The sequence below is a fragment of the Salvelinus namaycush genome, chromosome 30, assembly GCF_016432855.1.
Source record: "Salvelinus namaycush isolate Seneca chromosome 30, SaNama_1.0, whole genome shotgun sequence".
In the NCBI taxonomy this organism is placed as follows: Eukaryota; Metazoa; Chordata; class Actinopteri; order Salmoniformes; family Salmonidae; genus Salvelinus; species Salvelinus namaycush.
The window spans coordinates 30397045-30419419 of record NC_052336.1 but is presented as its reverse complement, the minus strand read 5'-3'; the positions used below and the strand labels follow the sequence as shown (position 1 = coordinate 30419419).

Genomic DNA, 22375 nt, shown 5'->3' with positions numbered 1-22375 from the left:
TACTGGAACTCCCTTTACATAGCCATAATACTATTACTCGTTACTGTTATACGTTAATCCCTGTGTATTTATTCCTTGTCGCTATTTCTATTACATTGTTTTTATCTTTATCTTTAATTCTGCATTGTTGGAAAAGGACCCGTAAGTAAGCATTTCACTGTTTGTCTATGAAGCATGTGACACATACAATTTGATTATATTTTTTTTGTCATGTGCAGTCGAATATTGCCATTGCAACATTGTGACACAGTACACATTTTTTCTTTTGGAATAGAGATCCCCTCAGAAAGAAACTGTCCTGGAGTAATGGCTGTGCATGGGCAGGAGGCAGAGGACAGACCATTCTCAGGTCAGGGGTTAGGGAGAGAAAGGAAAGGGTATAATATGGGTGCCTGCCAGAGAAAGCAATGTTGGGAGAGGAGGGCAGCCCCACTTTGCTATAGAGTGGAGAAGAAATAAGAAGGGAGCAGGAGAGGTGGACAGTAGACCTGGGGGGAAAAAAGTGGAGGATGTGTTGGCTTGCTTTTCTCGCACCCACATTGAATGGAGAGAGGAAGGAAAGGAGAGATGAAGTGAAGTGGAGAACAGGAAAAAAAGAAGGAATAGGTGGAGGAGAGGGCAGTGGTAGGCTGCTGCTCTCTCTCTCCCCCGGTGACCCTGCTGAAGTGGTGGTGGTGGTAGTAGTGGAGGCTGCTACTGGTAGGTGCCCAGCTGGAAATCTTTGGGGGGCAGTTTGAGGCCCAGGGAGTTGGATCCATGGGGGTCCATCATGTTCTTGTAGCGCTCCCCTCTGTGCTTTGCCAGGAAGGGACCCCAGTCGGGCTGAGGGGAGCACACCAGCCTCAGACGCTGTGGAGGGGTCACACACTTGTTTTAAAATATAACATAATAGTATCAATCAAGTTGCAGAAGGTCAAGGGTAGAGTTGGGTAGAATAAATTACAGTAGGACCCTCCTGAGAGATATGAAAATGTTGGGAATGGCAGTTGTTCGTAACACTGAAATGTCTAACTTTGAAATTCACTTAAATTCTCTAGGGTAGGGGGCAGCATTTGGAATTTTGGATGAAATTCTGAATTAAACTGCCTGCTTCTCGGGCCCAGAAGATACGATATGCATATAACTGGTAGATTTGGATAGAAAACACTCTAAAGTTTCAAAAACTGTTAAAATAGTGTCTGTGAGTATAACAGAACTGATTTGGCAGGCGAAAACCTGAGAAAAATCCATTCAGGAAGTTTTTTTATTTTTATGGTTTTGTAGTTTTCTATTCAATGCCATTACAGTATCCATTGACTTAGGACTCAAATTGCAGTTTCTATGCCTTCCACTAGATGTCAACAGTCTTTAGAAATTGTTTCATGCTTGTATTCTGAAAGATGAGGAAGTAAGAGCAGTCTGAATGAGTGGACCCTAAAGTGTCACAGAGCTTTTTCATGCGTGACACCGAGAGAGTGCGTTTCTTGTTTACCTTTTAAATTGACGACGTTATTGTCCGGTTGAAATATTATAGATTATTTAGGCTAAAAACAACCTGAGGATTGAATATAAACATCGTTTGACATGTTTCTATGAACTTTACGGATACAATTTGGATTTTTTTGTCTTCCTGTTTTGACTGCGTTTGAACCTGTGGATTACTGAAGAAAACGCGTGAACAAAACGGAGGTTTTTGGATATAAAGAGACTTTATCGAACAAAAGGAACATTTATTGAGTAAATGAATGTCTGCTGCGTGCAACCATATGAAGATCATCAAAGGTAAGGGATTCATTTTATCTCTATTTCTGACTTGTGTAACTGTTCTACTTGGCTGGTTACTGTTTGTAATGATTTGTCTAGTGGGCTATGTTCTCAAATAATCGTAAGGTATGCTTTCGCCGTAAAGCATTTTTTAAATCTAACACCGTGGTTGGATTCACAAGAAGTTCATCTTTAAACCTATGTAAAATATGTTTTGTTTTCTGAATTTTTATAATGAGTATTTCTATATTTGAATTTGGCGCCCAGCAGTTTCACTGGCTGTTGAAGAGGTGGGACGCTAACATCTCACGTACCCAAGAGAGGTTAAAAAACGCATCAAACCTTTATAGAAAATATTGATTGAACATACAGTATATGTGCTTTATAATCATTTGCCAGATACTGTAAATCTCTTAAGGCTCTGATTAAGGAGATTTTGCTCAAACTTACTGTATGTGAGTACAGTTGCATACACATGCACGCACACACAGCTGAAACACTTTGATTGTGTGATGTAGGGAACTTCAACAAGCACAGCATGGGACTGCTAAGTGTCTGTGTTTCCTGTGCCGACCCGCCACCAGTTATCAGAGGACCAGGGCTGATATTTCACTTTACTGCACGTTAGAAAATGGATCTCTGACATCAAACACTTCTGTGTGCCTGCCAAATGCCACCCTATCCCCTATTTAGTGCACTACTTTTGACAAGGGCCCATAGGGAGACAGGAAGGCCATAGTGAGTTCATAGTCACGATTGCAGAGGGATTGTGTGGACTGTTTGTTTATGTAACCTGTATGAGATGTGCAAAGAAATATTATTATACTACAGTAGAACCCCAAAGATACGAACCTCAGAGTTGTCAACCGAACAGGCAATATCAAACTGGGACGTGTATTAAATACCAAAAAACGAACTTCTGTATGCTACAGACAAAATGTAAATGTTGCTTACATCTGCTAAAAACACATAAGTATTTACAGTCCAAAAAACATTTCTTACCCCAGGACATTTAAATTGGTGACTATCCACGAAAATATAGAAAAAGGAGCAGATCCGCATATATCTGAAGTGTATTTATGGGACATACAAACAGGCTTACAGTACATGTGTGCACGTGTGTGGTATTGTGTCCCATACATACCTCCTTGAAGCTGCCCGGGGCCAAGTGCATTTTGATGACAAACATGATTGGGATCCAGATGACAGAACACACCACCATCAGCCAGCCCATCACCATGGACCAGGGGGGGTAGGTGTAGTCCTCATAGGTCATCACCTTCCACTGGTACAGACTCAGCCCCAGGATACCCTGCAGGGAGAGAGAGCAGCAAAAGGAGAAGAGAGGAGGGTTAGGAACGAGAGTAGAATCGAGGAGGAGGGGAGATGGAGAAGTGAATGAGGCGGAGGAGGACAGAAGAGAAGTGAATTATAGTGAGCTGAGGAAGTGAAGGAGGTGGAAGAAAGAGGATGATCAAAAACAGGAAAAAGAGGACTAACAGATAAGGAAAGGAAGGATCAGGAGGGTAATATGAGGAGGGTAAGGGGCGAAGGAGGGGAAAGGGAGAAGAGGAGAAAGAAGAGGAGGACAAGATTAGGCATGCACTCTGCATCCCAGAGGTTCCCGGGGTAATTTGTAACCGCCTATAGAGGGGCGGACTGGCTGGGGAGAGCAGTAGGCTCGAGCTATAGGAGTGTTGTTTGTCAGTTACGCTCAGCTGTTAAGGCAAGAGACCTTCTAGCAAACTAGTAATGCCACTGTAACACCTTCCAATGTGGTGAAACATACACTGAGCCCCACAAAACATTAAGGACACCTGCTCTTTCCGTGACATAGACTGACCAGGTGAAAGCGATGATCCCTTATTGATGTCACTTGTTAAATCCACTTCAATCAGTGTAGATGAAAGGGAAGGGGACAGGTTAAAGAAGGAATTTTAAGGCTTGAGACAATTGAGACATCGATTGTGTATCTGTGCGATTCAGAGGGAGAATGAGCAAGACAAAATATTTAACTGCCTTTGAACAGGGTATGGTAGTAGGTGCCAGACGCACTGGTTTGTGTCAAGAACGGCAACGCTGCTGGGTTTTTCACGCTCAACAGTTTCCTGTGTGTATCAAGAATGGTCCAGCACCCAAAGGACATCCAGCAAACTTGACACAACTGTGGGAAGCCTTGGAGTCAACCTGGGCCATCATCCCTCCTCTGGTTACATTGACTTCAATACAAAACCTAGGAGGCTCCTCAGCCCCATCCATAGACCTACATGGTAATTATGGCGACTTCCAGAGGACGAAGCTTTTGCAGTATGAACTAACTTGTTGTCCATCCAATCAAAGGATCAGAGAATTAACTTAGTACTACGCATGTGTGATTTAGAAGCTTGTTGAGTTGGTGACATCGGTGGATAGATTGAGATTGTAATAGTTGAGCATTTTTCTGATATTATTAGGGATGTAGCAATTCCAACTACCTCTCACAGTCTCACGTCAGAATTAAACGTTCATCCATGTTTCTCAAACTTAAAATGTTGAAGTTGTTACAAACGTCAAAGTTCAAAGTGTTTAAGGTTAAGTTTAGGCATTAACTCCTATCTTAAGGTTAGGCATTAACTCTGTGGGATAGACTTAAAACAAAAATCGCAAAAACACCTTCCTATCACTGAATTCGCACTTGCAACCTTCGGAATCCGAGGCAGAGGCTTCTGCTCATCCGCCATCCATCCACAACGCCCTAGCAAAAGGTAGCGGCTCTCACTGTTGCCCCTAGCGGCCGGTTTTCACGTCATCTCCCGACGTCCTCAGCCATGGATGGACGTCGAATACTTACATGTATCAGGGGGTGACCTGGTTGAGCGATTCGCCAATATGCATCGGCCCCAGTTCAAATGTTTAAGATATGAGTGCATTGGTCCGCAGGAACCCAAACCGATCCAAATGTAGCATGCATCGGTCAGAAAATCTATTCAAACGTATGAATCGTCAGTTCACCATTTTTTTTGTTGCTCATATTATTGTCTTTATACCTTTCGGAAAATACCTCTCATCTTTTGTGAAACTGTCCTCTCCTTCAGTGTTGAACTAAGCATGTAGACAGCAATTCATCTACAAGTCATTTTGCATGCCGAACAACCTCTCGGCGGCCTATTCCTGATCTTGCACATCTGCGCGGCACCTTCAGCATTCGAATGCTTGTGAAATGGCGTGTGCAATATAAGGCTTTATTAGTCGAGTGACAACCAATGTAAATTGATAAGTGATTGTTAACAAATACGCTGTTGAAAATTGTGTTTAAACAGAATAAAAGTAGCCTAACTCATCTGGCTATAGCCTACCTGCTGATCAGGGCTTACATTCGATTTTATTTAGATATTTCAGTTTCACCATCAGAAATAGTTGTCGTAGTTGTGCTTTAAACAACCAGTGTTTAGATATACAGGGTCAAGTTGATCATTTCATACCGAGGACAGGATTCACTACATGGTTGAAGTGGGAGGAGAAGCATTCTCTAAAAATGTCAAAATGGCCTAAATCATTCAATTTTGAGACGGGGGTGAAATCTAAAAATGTGTTATTTATTCATTGGCTATGTCATAGCTAATCCAATACCTTGACTGTGTCATCCTTAAGCCATGTTGCCACAACTTTGGAAGTATATTTGGGGTCCTTGTCCATTTGGAAGACCCATTTGCGACCAAGCTTAAACTGCCTGACTGATGTCTTGAGATGTTGCTTCAATATATCCACATAATTTTCCTCCCTCATGATGATATCTATTTTGTGAAGCGCACCAGTCCCTCCTGCAGCAAAGCACCCCCACAACATGATGCTGCCACCCCCGTGCTTCACGGTTGGGAGGGTGTTCTTCGGCTTGCAAGCCTCAACCTTTTTCCTCCAAACATAAAAATGGTCATTACTGCCAAACAGTTCTATTTTTGTTTCATCAGACCAGAGGACATTTCTCCAAAAAGTACGATCTTTGGCCCCATGTGCAGTTGCAAACCGTAGTCTGGCTTTTTTATGACGGTTTTGGAGCAGTGGCTTCTTCCTTGCTGAGCGGCCTTTCAGGTTATATCGATATAGGACTCGTTTTACTGTGGATATATATATTTTTGTACCGGTTTCCTCCAGCATCTTCACAAGGTCCTTTGCTGTTGTTCTGGGATTGTTTTGCACCTTTCGCACCAAAGAACATTCATCTCTAGGGGACAGAACGCGTCTCCTTCCTGAGCGGTATGATGGCTGCGTGATCCAATGGTGTTTATACTTGCGTACTATTGTTTGTACAGATGAGCGTGGTACCTTCAGGCATTTGGAAAATGCTCCCAATGATGAACCAAACCTGTGGAGGTCTACAATTGTGTTTTCTGAGGTCTTGGCTGATTTCTTTGGATTTTCCCATGATGTCAAGCAAAGAGGCACTGAGTTTGAAGGTAGGCTTGAAATACACCCACAGGTACATCTCCAATTGACTCAAATTATGTCAATTAGCCTATCAAAAGCTTCTAAAGCCATGACATCATTTTATGGAATTTTCCAAGCTGTTTAAAGGCACAGTCAACTTAGTGTATGTAAACTTCTGACCCACTGGAATTGTGATACAGTGAATTATAAGTGAAATAATCTGTCTGTAAACAATTGTTGGAAAAATTACTCGTGTCATGTCCTAACTGAGGTGCCAAAACTATAGTTTGTTAACAAGAAATTTGTGGAGTGGTTGAAAAACAAGATTTAATGACTCCAACCTAAGTGTATGTAAACCTCCGACTTCAACTGTATATTACATATTGTTTCCTTGGTTTTAGAACTTTGTGTTGTGTCGCGTTAGTGTACAGTCGTGGCCAAAAGTTTTGAGAATGACACAAATATTAATTCTCACAAAGTTTGCTGCTTCAGTGTCTTTAGATATTTTTGTCAGATGTTACTATGGAATACTGAAGTATAATTACAAGCATTTCATAAGTGTCAAAGGCTTTTATTGACAATTATATGAAGGTGATGCAAAGAGTCAATATTTGCAGTGTTGACCCTTCTTTTTCAAGACCTCTGCAATCCACCCTGGCTTGCTGTCAATTAACTTCTGGGCCAAATTCTGACTGATGGCAGCCCATTCTTGCATAATCAATGCTTGTAGTTTGTCAAAATTTGTGGGTTTTTGTTTGTCCACCCGCCTCTTGAGGATTGACCACAAGTTCTCAATGGGATTAAGGTCTGGGGAGTTTCCTGGCCATGGACCCAAAATATCTACGTTTTGTTCCCCGGGCCACTTAGTTATCCCTTTTGCCTTATGGCAAGGGGCTCCATCATGCTGGAAAAGGCATTGTTCGTCACCAAACTGTTCCTGGATGGTTGGGAGAAGTTGCTCTCGGTGGATGTGTTGGTATCATTCTTTATTCATGGCTGTGTTCTTAGGCAAAATTGTGAGTGAGCCCACTCCCTTGGCTAAGAAGCAACCCCACACATGAATGGTCTCGAGATGCTTTACTGTAGGCATGACACAGGACTGATGGTAGCGCTCACCTTGTCTTCTCCGGACAAGCTTTTTTCCGGATGCCCCAAACAATTGGAAAGGGGATTCATCAGAGAAAATGACTTTACCCCAGTCCTCAGCAGTCCAATCCCTGTACCTTTTGCAGAATATCAGTCTGTCCCTCATGTTTTTCCTGGAGAGAAGTGGCTTCTTTGCTGCCCTTCTTGACACCAGGCCATCCTCCAAAAGTCTTCGCCTCACTGTGTGTGCAGATGCACTCACACCTGCCTGCTGCCATGCCTGAGCAAGCTCTGTATTGGTGGTGCCCCGATCCCGCAGCTGAATCAACTTTAGGAGACAGTCCTGGCGCTTGCTGGACTTTCTTGGGCGCCCTGAAGCCTTCTTCACAACAATTGAACCTCTCTCCTTGAACTTTTTGATGATCCAATAAATGGTTAATTTAGGTGCAATCTTACTGGCAGCAATATCCTTGCCTGTGAAGCCCTTTTTGTGCAAAGCAATGATGACGGCACATGTTTCCTTGCAGGTAACCATGATGGACAGAGGAAGAACAAGGGCTGTTGTGGCAGGGCTGAAATGCAATGGAAATGTTTTGGGGGGATTCAGTTCATTTGCATGGCAAAGAGGGACTTTGCAATTAATTGCAATTCATCTGATCACTCTTCATAACATTCTGGAGTATAATCAAATTGCCATCATTCAAACTGAGGCAGCAGACTTTATGAAAATTCATATTTGTGTCATTCTCAAAACGTACGGCCACGACTCTAGTGTATTTAAATTTGCATTGCTAATTTCAATAGCAAATAGCTAGCTACCAGAGTGCAGTGTTCTCCACCAGAATGACTAACGGTCACAACAATATAGTGGATTTTTTGTTGACACATCAGATTCAAGCATCTTGGGAAAAGCTGCAACGTAATGTAATGGACGAAGGTCTGCATATACAAACTGCACAACACAATGAGAAGGTAATAAGAAACAGGGAGTTTCTCAAGTAGCTTATCAACACTACTGCAGTTTTTGGGCATGCAATATTTGGCTTTTACTCAGGGGCACGATGAGAGGGAAAGTTCCACTAAAAAGGGCAACTACAAGGAGCTTGCAGAGATAATTGCACGTTACGTCGCTTTATTTGCTGAGCATATGGACGTTTCTTCTGTCTAAATAAACTTCCATCGCATCATCCATGAAAAGTGAGATTACAACTCAGTCGCAATTGTGCTTTCCACTTTCCTCCGGTATTTAATTAGCAAACGTGATAACACAACTCCCAACAGACACAAGCAAAAACTCTTTGTATAAATGTTGCAGCAGCCTAGAAATAACAAGATGATTTTTCAGTAGGCTAATTTTTAAAAAGCAAGTGCATACAGCCTGTGCACCTTGTCTATCTGTTCAGGGCAAACAAATTGATAACGTTATGTATACTATGTTATAGTCACATTTTTGGTGTCAAGAGAAAATCTGATTGTGATCAATTTTGGTTTATATTCCAAGTTGGGCTGGCTAGGTTGCCTAGACCTTTTCAATACAACAGTATTAACTGAAATTAATCAATTAACACAATAGTGATGACACAGGCTGTGAGTAGATTTTTAATTAGGCCTACAGTTGCATAGGCCTACACGATGCAAACAAGCTTTATAACAAGCTTTTGCTTTATAGCAAGCTCAGCCCTGTGAGTTCTATTGTCCATCAGTTGTTGTCTCTGAGTGGCCCTGTTAGTCTAGTCTAAATAAAATTCATATGAACAAGGACAAGGTTCCTGTCACGCCCTGACCTTAGAGAGCCTTTTTATGTCTCTATTTGATTTGGTCAGGGTTTGATTTGGGGTGGGCATTCTATGTTTTTGTTTTCTATGATTTTGTATTTCTATGTTTTGGCCGGGTATGGTTCTCAATCAGGGACAGCTGTCTATCGCTGTCTCTGATTGGGAACCATACTTAGGTAGCCCTTTTCCCTCCTTTCAGTGTGGGAAGTCGTCTTTGTTTGTGGCACTATAGCCTTAAGCTTCACGGTTGTTTTTTTTGTATTGTTTATTGTTTTTGTCGGCGTCATCCTAAACAAAAAGGAATATGTACGCTCACCACGCTGCGCTTTGGTCCATTTCCTTTGACGGCCGTGACAGTTCCTGCTGTTTGACAGGGTTTTAATCGTCCCCAGGGCCAGGAGTTTTTACAGGAGTTTTTTTTAAACCATGTGACCTGATTACAAAAACTGTACCCATCATAGCCCATATATAGGGTATGGCAGTGATTCATTATAGGGTCAGGAGTTTTACCTGATTAGGTTACCAGATAAGTAAAAAATTCGGGCACCAGGGATTTTATGGGGGCCTCATATCCTCATTTTATAACTGCTGTGATCCCTTCCCAACACTGTGTAAGTAGCCCTCGTGTTTGGATAAATACCATTGTAGAATGATTTTACTCCCTGCTTGGACTAACTCATTCTTAGCTCTTTTGTCTAAATGTGTTGTGTTATTGTTTTTTTTGTCTTCCCAGTCAAATCCTGTCCTGCCCTCAGCGGATGAGTTGAGCTCTTCTCCAACATGCATCCATGAAGCCTCTGAACACCTCAACTCATGCCTCATACCCTGATTCAATCACTGCTGTGATCCCTTCCAACCACTGTTCAAGTAGCCCTCTCATTCCCATTCGCCATAATATTTGACTATAAATGTCTTTATTAAACGTTTGAGGTTAAAATAATTAGTCTTTGACGATTTTTGAAACACGCTTTGTCGTCTCCGTGAAGTATGTGCCTACACCACGGGTCTCCCATCCTCCTCAACTTTTCAAGTCACCAACTGTGACTTCACTGCATCTGTTATGTCACAGTTATGACAACATTATGTAGGCTATAGGAGTGGAGCATTTCGAGTAACACAAACAACCTTTGTTATAAGGGTGAATAGTGAGGAAAACAATTTCCGTTTCAGTTGGGGGGAAACTATTTTCGCTATGTTCCCTTTCTTGGAAAACACTCGCTGCTGCAAATTGATGTTGGCCCCTAAATTTGAAAAGGCTGCAGGGAAAAGGGAAACACTTTAGTAGGTGTGTTGTGTTTGTGTGTGTGTGTGTGTGTGTATGCACGCATCTGTGTGCCTGTACTTGTGTGTGAGTGAGTGAGTGAGTGAGTGAGTGAGTGAGTGAGTGAGTGAGTGAGTGAGTGAGTGAGTGAGTGAGTGAGTGAGTGAGTGAGTGAGTGAGTGAGTGTGCGTGCTAGCGCGCCTGTGAATATCTAAACCCTATTCCGTATAGATCGGACACAAACACATACAGTCAGAATGGTTGGAGTCACAAAGGCCCAGCAGATTCTCCAGAAGCGGTTTGGTTGGAAGCCAATCATCATTTCAATGTCCTCGCAGAACCTCTGCAGGCCTAGGAAAAGGGGAATAAAGACAGAAAGAGGAGGAGAAGGAGGAGGGGGGGAAAAGAGGGAGAGTCAGTCAAATTGACTGCTCGATTGAGGGGTTGAGGGGAGTAGAGTCAATCTGACACACAGAACCTCCATCCAAAATTGCACCCTATTCCCTATCTGCCTCTGGTCAAAAGTTGTGCACTATATAGGGAATAGGGTGCCATTTGGGACGTCCCCAGAGAGTGAACCATTTTCACCCAGAGCTCCAGACAAGAGAGCTCCACACAGGCCCCCTACAAGGCACATCCCTTCCCAGGGAGAACCTTGGACATGTATTATCCTCCAAAACAATGTGGCTTGACAAATGTCACAATTGTTGTCAGTGTATTGACCGACAAACTTGGCGAGAGATGAGTCACAAGCCACACAGTCGTTTCACTGGAACCACCTCTGCTGATGCTGTGACGAATTGGAGAACAGTATGTACAGGTCTGCTTTAGACCTGATCATTGGTCCACTAGAATGGTAACAAAGACATCTAGTGGTCAGAATGAGAAGTGCTCGAGCCCCCTGTCAGAAAGGGATAAAGTTGGCCCTAGACACTGATTTAAGGTGTTTTTACTCATAACAGATAGGACACAGATTTAAGGCTTAAGCTGAACCTAAATCTGTGCTTAAGGGCAACATAGGCACCGGGTCTGGAGCCTCTTATAGCCCATTTACACTGAGACAAAATCTGTATTTTTTCTCTCTTTTTTTTTTTACAGTCTTATTTTATATGTGAAATAGATAGTGGGTAAAAAAACACTGTACATTTTCACCATAAAAAAAATAGCTTGAGACCTACTGATGAATCCTGTTTTTTCATAGACCATATAACTAAAAAACAGGTATCAGGTCTGTGAGAATGGAGACGTGTTCATTTGCTGATAAATACATTACAACATCCATTGTTTATTAAAACCTCCCTCATTTGAATTGCAAACAGCCACCATGGTTTAACAACCTAAGCACCACACAGTATAAGTCCTGTTTCATTCTTGTACATGTGCTTTCTTTGTTTATGTTGTTGAGCCAAGACAAAATGGCAATCAATATTGATGAATGGCTTTGAGGCTTTCTGATTCTGATGTTGATGAAGTGAGGTAAGAGTCGAATGAATTTGCAGAGACAACGATCTGAAGTTTTGCAATATTTTTCCCAATGTTTATAATAATAAGAATATATGCCATTTAGCAGACACTTTCATCTAAAGCAACTTTATCTAAAGTCATGAGTGTATCCATTTTTCGTATGGGTGGCCCCAGCAGGAATCGAACCCACATCACTTGGCGTTGCAAGTGCCATGCCATACCGACTGAGCCACACAGGACCACAGTTAAGATTTAGGGAGGGTAAGCTGATCCTAGATCTGCACCGAAGAGCAACTTCTACCAGAGCTACCAGAGAGCAAGTTTATTATGGTCAGGTAAACAAAAGGTCAAAAGTAATTTTCTTAAAATTATTCCACTACTCACCATAGAAGTAGGAGATTCCGATTAGCTCACAGATGGCAATGATGACCAGAGAGTAAGAGGCAGCATACGTGTCCACCAACTGGAGCATGTACATCCCATTCTATTAAACACACACACACACAAATCGTACACACACACACACACACACACACAACGTAAGCCAGTGATGCAGAGCCAGTGTATGGGGGGGGGGTCTCTCAGGTGCATCTGAAATAGCACCCTATTCCTGAAATAGTGCACTACTTTTTACCAGGTCAAATATATAGGGAATAGGGTGCTATTTGGGACGCGTCATCAGCAATGGGGAGGCAGGTAGCCTAGTGGTTAAAGCATTGGACTTGTAACCGAAAGGTTGCAAGATCAAGTCCCCGAGCTGACAAGGTAAAAATCTGTCGTTCTGCCCCTGAACAAGGCGGTTAACCCACTGTTTGTAAGCCGTCATTTAAAATAAGAATTTTTTCTTAACTGACTTGCCTAGTTAAATAAAGGTAAAATACATTGTGTGTGTGTGTGTGTGTGGCCGCACATACAGTGCCTAGTCAAAGTTTATACACCCCTTGCAGTTTTCACCTTCTGCTGCCCTAAAATTAAATTGGCATTTTTATCCAACGCAACCTGCTCCATATTTTCTAGAATTCTTCAAATGATAAAACATCTTCTCAATTACTAATGCATTTGTTTTTTTAAACATGTCTTGATTGCGTATGTCTTCACACCCCCTTAGTGGAAGCGGCTTTGGCAGCAATAACAACAGTGAATAATTTTGAATAAGATTGAACCAACCCTTAGGGCAACATACAGTACATTCGGAAAGTATTCAGACCCCTCGACTTTTTCCATATTTTGTTACATTACAGCCTTATTCTAAAATTGATTTTTTAAAATTATATCATCAATCTACACACAATATCCCACAATGAAAAAGCAAAAACACATTTAGCTCAGGTGCATCCTGTTTCCATTGATCATTATCAAGATGTTTCTACAACTTGATTGGAGTCCACCTGTGGTAAATGCAATTGATTGGACATGATTTGGAATAGCACACACCTGTCTATATAAGGTACCACAGTTGACAGTGCATTTCAGAGCAAAAACCAAGCATGAGGTCGAAGTAATTGTCTGTAGAGCTCCAAGACAGGATTGTGTCGAGGCACAGATCTGGGGAAGGGTAGCAAAAGATTTCTGCAGCATTGAAGGTCCCCAAGAACACAGTGGCCTCCATCATTCTTAAATGGAAGAAGTTTGGAACTACAAAGACTCTTCCTAGAGCTGGCCGCCAGGCCAAACTGAGCAATCGGGGAAGGTGACCAAGAACCCGATGGTCACTCTAACAGAGATCCAGAGTTCCTCTGTGGAGATGGGAGAACCTTCCAGAAAGACAACCATCTCTGTAGCACTCCACCAATTAGGCCTTTGTGGTAGAGTTGCCAGACGGAAGCCACTCCTCAGTAAAATAAACATGGCAGCCAGTGGAGGCTCCTCAGAGGAGGAAGGGGAGGACCATCCTCCTCAGTGATTTTTTTTTTTTTTATCCGTTTAAAAAGTTATCGTTTTTAGATAAAACTATACTAAATATAATCACGTCACCAAAATATTGATTAAAACACACTATTTTGCAAAGAAGGTCTACAGTAGCCTCAACAGCACTCTGTAAGGTAGCACCATGGTGTAGCTGGAGGACAGCTAGCTTCCATCCTCCTCTGAGTACATTGACTACAATACATTGGTTCTCACCCACTTCCATAGACTTACACAGTAATTATGACAAATTCCGGAGGACGTCCTCCAACCTATCAGGGCTCTTGTAGCATGAACTGAATTGACATGTTGTCCATCCAATCAAAGGATGGGAGAATGAATCTAGTACTGAAAGCATAAGCTACAGCTAGCTAGCACTGCAGTGCATAAAATGTGATGGGTAGTTGACTCAGAGAGAGAAAGAAAATAGTTGAACAATTCTCAGCAAATTAATTTCTTCCTAAATGAAGGAGAAGCAAGAGAGAAATAGAAAGAGAGAGAAATTTTGATATTTTTTTGCTCTTTCAGTTTCACTTACTTAGCTAACAAATGCAGCTAACGTTTTAGCTATTTTAGCCTACTGAAACACCCTGCTCAAACAGAGGGATGCTATGTTAGCTAGCTGGCTATGACTATCCAACACAACACTGGAACTCTTCCAAGTCAAGGTAAGCTTTTGGTTTTACTAATTGATTGCCACCGGGGGCACGCTGGTGTAACTGCTTACTGAAATGTTAATGCATGATTGTAGCGGGTTTACTAACGCATTAGTTATATTAGGTATGCTGACTATGATGTTACTTTAGCTAATATGATTACAACGATGTAGGCTGTGTGTAGCGGTTTGGCTTGGAAAGTTTTTTTCACCTGGTCACATACAGCTGATGTGTTGTGCATTGAAGTCCACAACCGAAGGGAAAAGGTGAAAGGTGGAGAGCGCATTACGTAGAAGCGAGAAGGAATACAATGTGGCTGCTATGAAACTGTGAACTGTATTTACCCATGATCAGGGGTGTATTCATTCAGCCGATTCTGTTGAAAAATGTTTCTTAAACAGAAGCAAACGGAACAAAACGGGGATAAACATACCTGAATCTGTCCAAAAGAAACTCTCGTTTGCAATTGTTGGACTAATGATCACACCCACTATCAGCTAGATGCAGGCAAGAGTGTGCAAGGCGGTATTGAATGTCACTGTCTGTCCATGTGTCACATCAAATTCTTCTCTCGACCTGTATGCAACTACGTTGTAAATTTTCATTCATAGGCTAGGATGTAGCAACCTCATGATGGGTATAGGGATAATTTGAGTATCATGTAGTAGCCTAAACCTATCACTGTTACATTGAACTGGGTGAATGGAATATGAATGACAGTCATCCAACATGCTGCAATAGAAATAAGGCCATGCTCATGAAAAATAAATCGCCCTCCCTCATCTAAAACGGCACTGACTGCCACTGATGACAGCCTGCTTGGAGTTTGAAGGACTCTCAGACCATGAGAAACAAGATTCTCTAGTCTGATGAAACCAAGATTGAACTATTTGGCCTGAATGCCAAGCGTCACGTCTGGAGGAAACCTGGCACCCTCCCTACGGTGAAGCATGGTGGTGGCAGCATCATGCTGTGGGAATGTTTTTAAGCGGCAGGGACTGGGAGACTAGTCAGGATCGAGGGGGAAATGAACGGAGCAAAGTACAGAGAGATCATTGATAAAACCTGCTCCAGAGTGCTCAGGACCCTAGACTGGGCCGAAGGTTCACCTTCTAATAGGACAACGACCCTTAGCACACAGCCAAAGCAAAGCAGGACTGGCTTCGGGACAAGTCTCTGAATGTCTTTGAGTGGCCCAGCCAGAGCCCGGACTTGAACCCGATCGAACATATCTGGAGAGACCTGAAAATAGCCGTGCAGCAACACTCCCCATCCAACCTGACAGAGCTTGTAAGGATCAGGTGTGCCAAGCTTGTAGCGTCATACCCAAGAAGACTCGAGCCTGTAATTGCTGCCAAAGGTGCTTCAACAAAATACTGAGTAACCGGTTTGAATACTTCTGTAAAAAAAAAATGTTTGCTTTGTCATATTGTGTGTAGATTGATGAGGGGAAAAAAACAATTTAATCAATATTAGAATAAGGCTGTAACGTTTTTGAATACTTTCCGAATGCACTGTGTATCCATTATTCATTATACACAATACATTCGGTTAGGAATCATTGATGGACAGCAACATAACAAACTTTGTTGCCAAAGGTGTGTAGACTGTGTGTAGACTTTCACAAGGCGCAATAGGTGCATGTATGGATGCGTGTGCCGCCATGTGTGTGTGGTAGCATGTATGTGCATATGTGTGTGTTTGTACCTCTGTGACCATAGGGAATCCCAGGAAGAAGAAACAGGCACAGCAGATGAGCGTGAACAGAGGCTTGTTCTTTCTCAGATACTGGGGGAACTCATCTGACACCGACGTCACTATGGTCTCAATGGTGGCAAACTGGGATATGAGAGAAAGGAGGGGAGACAGCATAGAGAGGGAGGAGAGATGGAAGAGAGGAGAGACCAGGCAAACGGGGGAGACAGTAGGGAGACAGCGGGGGAAGGAGGCGAGATGGAGGGAAGAAAAAAAGGGAGAGGGCAGAGGAGCGATAGGGGAAAGAGAAATGAAAGAGAGGGCCGGTAAGAGAGGAAAGTCAAGGAAGAGAGGCGAGACAACAGAAGTAGTCAATGACAGTGAGGGAGAGAGAGTCATTACAATCACACAACAGATATCTATGGACAAAGGGAGCAGAGAGAGGAAAAAGAGGGCAGAGATAGAGAATGAACACCTGCATAAAAGAGACAGACGAGAGAGGAGGGGAGCAGAAGAAAATGACAAGAGCGGCCGAGGGGCCAGAGGACAAGCGCAGAGGAAAGAAGGATGAATACACATATCGAGAAAATAAAGAGATAGAGTGGAGCCCAATGGGACTGAGCTATCTGCCACTTGACTGCTTCTCTACATCCACCCGAGCTCCCCCCCAAAAATCTGATCAATACAGTATCCCCAGCTTCTTACCACCAAGCGCTAACACGCACGCACGCGCACACACACACACAAACAATACAACAAAGCCTCTTCCCTGCTTCAACAGACCCACAGCTGCGAAGGCAAACCAACATCATCATTTACTGTTTACTGTTGTAACGAGCCTCCTCCTCTTCATCCGAAGAGGAGTAGCAAGGATTGGACCAACGTGCAGCGGGTTGTGAATACATAATGAACTTTATTAACAAGACGAAACTAAACACACGAAGAACACTTGATAATTTTACAAAACAACAAAACGACGTAGACAGACCTGAACGAGAGAACTTACATAAAACATGAAGAACGCACGAACAGGAACAGACTACATATACTAACGACAACGAAACAGTCCCGTGTGGTGCGAACATACACTGACACGGAAGACAATCACCCACAAACAAACAGTGAGAACAACCTACCTTAATATGACTCTCAATCAGAGGAAACGTCAAACACCTGCCTCTAATTGAGAGCCATACCAGGCAACCCAAAACCAACATAGAAACAGAAAACATAGACTGCCCACCCAAAACTCACGCCCTGACCAATAAACATATACCAAACAACAGAAAACAGGTCAGGAACGTGACAACTGTCGTCTTAATAGATCACTTTTAATACACCCCGCCCCGACCGGAGGTCGTTTAGGGTGTGAACATCACAGATTGACTGAATTTTCTTTTCTTAGATTTTTACCTCCAGTGTTTTCCATTGTCTTAAAGGGTCTTGGGAGACTTTACTGCTTTAAATAAAAGGTCTCAGCGATCTTAAAATGTCAGCTCTGTGAAGACAGAGAGAGAGACAGCACAAGAGCTGATTTTTCTCCGCTGCTTTACCCTGCCAATAGACACTGCAGATGCTAGCGTCGGTTACCACAACTCATACTAAAATACTGTATCTAACAGAGAGCAAAGAAGGCTTCCTACTGAAATAGGGCCCAATGCACATTAAGTCATTCAATAGTGTGTCATTCAAATTGTGCGGTTTCATTTGTGGTTGATTGGATGAGTGCAGTAAATACAGAGGGCTACTCTTCTGCAGTTCCACGGAGGCCAAACAGCTCATTTCCATGAAGCCCTATGAACTGTTCAGTGGCAGCGGAGTGCTGTGTAAAAGAAATCACCACAATCACACGCAACGTGAAACCACATGTGCCACTGATCCCACCAATTGGAGCGTTCACACCCCGCAGAGGCAGTTGTTGATAAGGGCAGAAGTGGATCCCCTTCTCCCTTCTCTTCTACACTCATTCTTTCTCTCTCTATTCATCTCCTTGCTCCCCTCTCCCTTCTCTTCTCTCCACTCTCACCACTCATCCTCTCTCTGAAATACCCCTCTCCACTGGTCTTCTTGTTCTCTCTCTATATATTCCCCTTTCCATTTAGCACATATGTAAATTGTTTCTCACCAGTTCACAGTAAGTTTCACAATTCAGAGCAGTCACCTCACCTCCTCCACCCCCATTACCAACATGTATGAAACATGGAATCCATTTTGTTGCCACACACACGCACACCTACAGTACCATGTTTCCCCTACCCTTGTAGAGGTGGGGCAGTCCCCCACCTAGCTCTGTTGCCCCTCCATCCAAAAAAGTTTGTCTTCTATTGGTTTCAATTGACCATGTTGGTGCCACAGGGGCCCGGATGTTGCTTTGTGGACCTTTGTGGCCCATGTGGAAATCAAACTTGGGAGAAGACTGACAAACACAACTACACACACAAGGTGCTATAGAAATCCGCGATGCGGAGAACGCAGACGGAATCATGGAATCCAGACATTAAAACGGAATTCAACAATAATTTTTAAAAATCTTCAATTTAGGAGGAAATCAACTAAATGTATTGAACTTATTTGAAAATAAATACATTTGCCCAAGATTATCATAAGCCATGAACAAAATGCATCAGTGATTCGTATTTTCCTTCAACTTTCTGAAGAGGCAACACTGGAATGCCCCTGTCTGTGTGTGCGTGTTTATCTAACACTTTGTGTAGCCGTTAGCGATGATGCTAATAATGATAATCGTCTTCTGGGTAGATGGAAAGGCTTTCCCAAAAACCTTCTCAATGAAATGTTAACTACAAAGGAGCCTATGCCTACCTGGCAGAATGATATCATGATAATTTGTATCAATCCAGTGGCGATTTGTTTAGCAAACTCTGCAATCACGTGTGCTACAGAAACACTGCTAACCAAACAAGCCTCTTGCTTTGCACACTTGTATCTACACCCCAAAATAACAATTTCTTAGATTTATTCCAGACCTCAAAAGTGGTCGCCTGATGTGGTTTAAGCATTCTTTTGGATCAAAAAATGCAAATGTTGTTGTTTTTCTATGAAAAAAAATGTTTAGAGTGAAAACCTGGGGAAAAAATTAGGAAAAAACTGAAACCTTCAAAAACAAAACAGAGAAAACAACATTTTTGGGGAAAAAAATTACAGAATTAGACAACAAAATACAACAGATTTGAAAGGGCCCTACATACACAAAAACACACAGACAGTGAGGGTTGGTTACCATGGTATCCAAGCCGAGGGTCAGCAGCATGAGGAAGAATATGATGGCCCAGAACGGAGAGAGTGGAAGTCTGGTCAGAGCCTCCGGGTACACCACAAATGCTATGCCTGGACCTGAGAGTGTTAAATCAGATTGATAATCAGAGGCAAAAATGACAATGAATACTGAACAAAAACAACTATCTGCTCTGACTTGGGTTGTGTGCGTATCGAAGAGTACTATTAACTGGCCAAGCCACTCTCTATCTCTGTACATTTCTTTCTATCTGTCTATCTGTCTATGGTCATACACTATCTGATCCTACCAGACCAGGGTTTCAAATCAAATCTAATTGTATTTGTAACATTCGCCGAATACAACAGGTTTAGACCTTACAGTGAAATGCTTACTTACAAGCCCTTAACCAACAATGCAGTTTTACGAAAAATAAGTGTTAGGAAAAAAATAGATAGATAAAAAATAATTAACGATTAATTAAAGAGCAGCAGTAAAAAAACAGTAGCGAGGATATATACAGGGGGTACCGGTACAGAGTCAATGTGCGGGGGCACATGTTCGTCGAGGTAATTAAGGTAATATGTACATGTTGGTAGAGTTAAAGTGACTATGCATAGATAATTAACAGAGAGTAGCAGCAGCATAAAAGGGGGGAACAATGCAAATAGTCTGGGTAGCCATTTTATTAGCTGTTCAGGAGTCTTATGGCTTGGGGTAGAAGCTGTTAAGAAGCCTCTTGGACCTAGACTAGGCGCTCCGGTATCGCTTGCCATGCAATAGCAGAGAGAACAGTCTATGACTAGGGTGGCTGGAGTCTTTGACCATTTTTAGGGCCTTCCTCTGACTCCGCCTGGTATAGAGGTCCTGGATGGCAGGATGCTTGGCCCCAGTGATGTACTGGGCCGTTCGCACTACCCTCTGTAGCGTCTTGCGGCAGGAGGCCGAGCAGTTGCAATACCAGGCAGTGATGCAACCAGTCAGGATGCTCTCGATGGTGCAGCTGTAGAACTTTTGAGGATCTGAGGACCCCTGCCAAATCTTTTCAGTCTCCTGAGGGATAATACGCCTTTGTCCTGCCCTCTTCACGACTATCTTGGTGTGTTTGGACCATGATAATTTGTTGGTGATGTGGACACCAAGGAACTTGAAGCTCTCAACCTGCTCCACTACAACCCAGTCGATGAGAATGGGGGCGTACTCGGTCCTCCTTTTCCTGTAGTCCACAATCATCTCCTTTGTCTTGATCACATTGAGGGAGAGGTTGCTATCCTGGAACCACATGGCCATGTATCTGACCTCCTCCCTATAGGCTGTCTCATCGTTGTCGGTGATCAGGGCTATTACTGTTGTGTAGTCGGCAAACTTAATAATGGTGTTGGAGTCGTGCCTGGACATGCAGTCATGAGTGAATAGGGAGTACAGGAGGGGACTGAGCACGCACCCCTGAAGGGCCCCCGTGTTGAGGATCAGCATGGCAGATGTGTTGTTACCTACCCTTACCACCTGGGGGTGGTCCGTCAGGAAGTCCAGGATCCAGTTGCAGAGGGAGGTGTTTAGCCCCAGGGATAACGTAGCTTAGGGATGAGCTTTGAGGGCACTATGGTGTTGAATGATGAGCTGTAGTTAATGAATAGCATTCTCACATAGGTGTTCCTTTGTCCAGGTGGGAAAGGGCTGTGTGGAGTGCAATAAAGATTGCATCATCTGTGGTTCTGTTGAGGCGGTATGCAAATTGGAGTGGGTCTAGGGTTTCTGGGATAATGGTGTTGATGTGAGCCAAGACCAGCCTTTCAAAGCACTCCATGGCTACAGACGTGAGTGCTACGGGTGGGTAGTCATTTAGGCAGGTTACCTTAGTGTTCTTGGGCACAGGGACTATAGTGTTCTGCTTGAAACATGTCGGTATTACAGACTCAGTTAGGGACAGGTTGAAAATGTCAGTGAAGACACTTACCAGTTGGTCAGTACACGTCCTTGTAATTCGTCTGGCCCTGCGGCCTTTGGGAATGTTGACATTTTTAAAGGTCTTACTCACATCGGCTACGTAGAGCGTGATCACACAGTCGTCCGGAACAGCTGATGCGCTCACGCATGCTTCAGCGTTGCTTGCCTCAAAGCAAGCATAGAAGTAATTTAGCTTGTCTGGCTCGTGTCACTGGGCAGCTCACGCCTGTTCTTCCCTTTGTAGTCAGTAATAGTTTGCAAGCCCCGCCGGGGTAGTACGATTTAATCCTTATGCTGTATTGACGCTTTGCCTGTTTGATGGTTCGTCGGAGGGCAAAGTGGGATTTCTTATAAGCGTCCGGGTTAGAGTCCCGCTCTTTGAAAGTGGCAGCTCTACCCTTTAGCTCAGTGCGGATGTTGCCTGTAATACATGGCTTCTGGTTGGGGTATGTACGTACGGTCACTGTGGGGAAGACGTCATTGATGCACTTATTGACGAAGCCAGTGACTGATGTGGTGTACTCCTCAATGCCATCGGAAGAATCCCGGAACATATTCCAGTCTGTGTTAGCAAAACAGTCCTGTAGCTTAGCATCTGCGTCATCTGGGGCTGATAGGTAGAGGCAGATTACCCACTCGCTGTCGGATCCTTACAAGGCACCCCGACACACGTCCCCGAAATATCTCTGTCTCTTTCTCATGCGAATCACGGGATTTGGTACTTGTCGGGTGTCTGAAGTAAATCCTTCTCGTCCGACTCGTTAATGAAAAAAATCTTCATCCAGTACGAGATGAGTAATCGCTGTCCTGATATCTAGAAGCTCTTTTTGGTCATAAGAGATGGTGGCAGAAACATTATGTACAAAATAAGTTACAAATAATGTGAAAAAAACACACACAATAACACAATTGGTTATGAGACCGTAAAACGGCAGCCATCTCCTCCGGCGCCAAATCATTTTAAATACTTTATCTGTATTTGGATTTTTCAAGGACTTTACCTATATAAATGTGTAATTTACCTTCATCTGCCACCTTCTCAATGGGCACCTTCAGTTCATGGGCCATGAATCCAATGACGGAGAAGATGACGAACCCAGCGAATATACTGGTGGCACTGTTAACTATGCACACTATGATGGTGTCCCTAAACAAGAGGAGAGGGACGAGAAAGGGATGTAAATGTTACAGGGCTGTAACACATACA

The 22375-nt window shown here is 43.1% G+C and overlaps 1 protein-coding gene across 1 annotated transcript in view; it reads right to left on the bottom strand.

Moving 5' to 3' along the window:
- Positions 1 to 693: 693 nt before the first annotated feature.
- The window catches only part of LOC120025094 (sodium- and chloride-dependent glycine transporter 2-like), a 47782-nt gene continuing 26100 nt past the window's right edge, over positions 694 to 22375 (bottom strand). The window contains exons 9-15 of the mRNA XM_038969527.1: positions 22191 to 22315; positions 19228 to 19340; positions 16002 to 16133; positions 12118 to 12217; positions 10520 to 10620; positions 2888 to 3055; positions 694 to 849 (exon numbers count right to left, since the gene is read on the bottom strand). Coding sequence (XP_038825455.1) covers positions 694 to 849; positions 2888 to 3055; positions 10520 to 10620; positions 12118 to 12217; positions 16002 to 16133; positions 19228 to 19340; positions 22191 to 22315 — 895 coding nt within the window. The remainder of the gene's footprint in view (positions 850 to 2887; positions 3056 to 10519; positions 10621 to 12117; positions 12218 to 16001; positions 16134 to 19227; positions 19341 to 22190; positions 22316 to 22375) is intronic.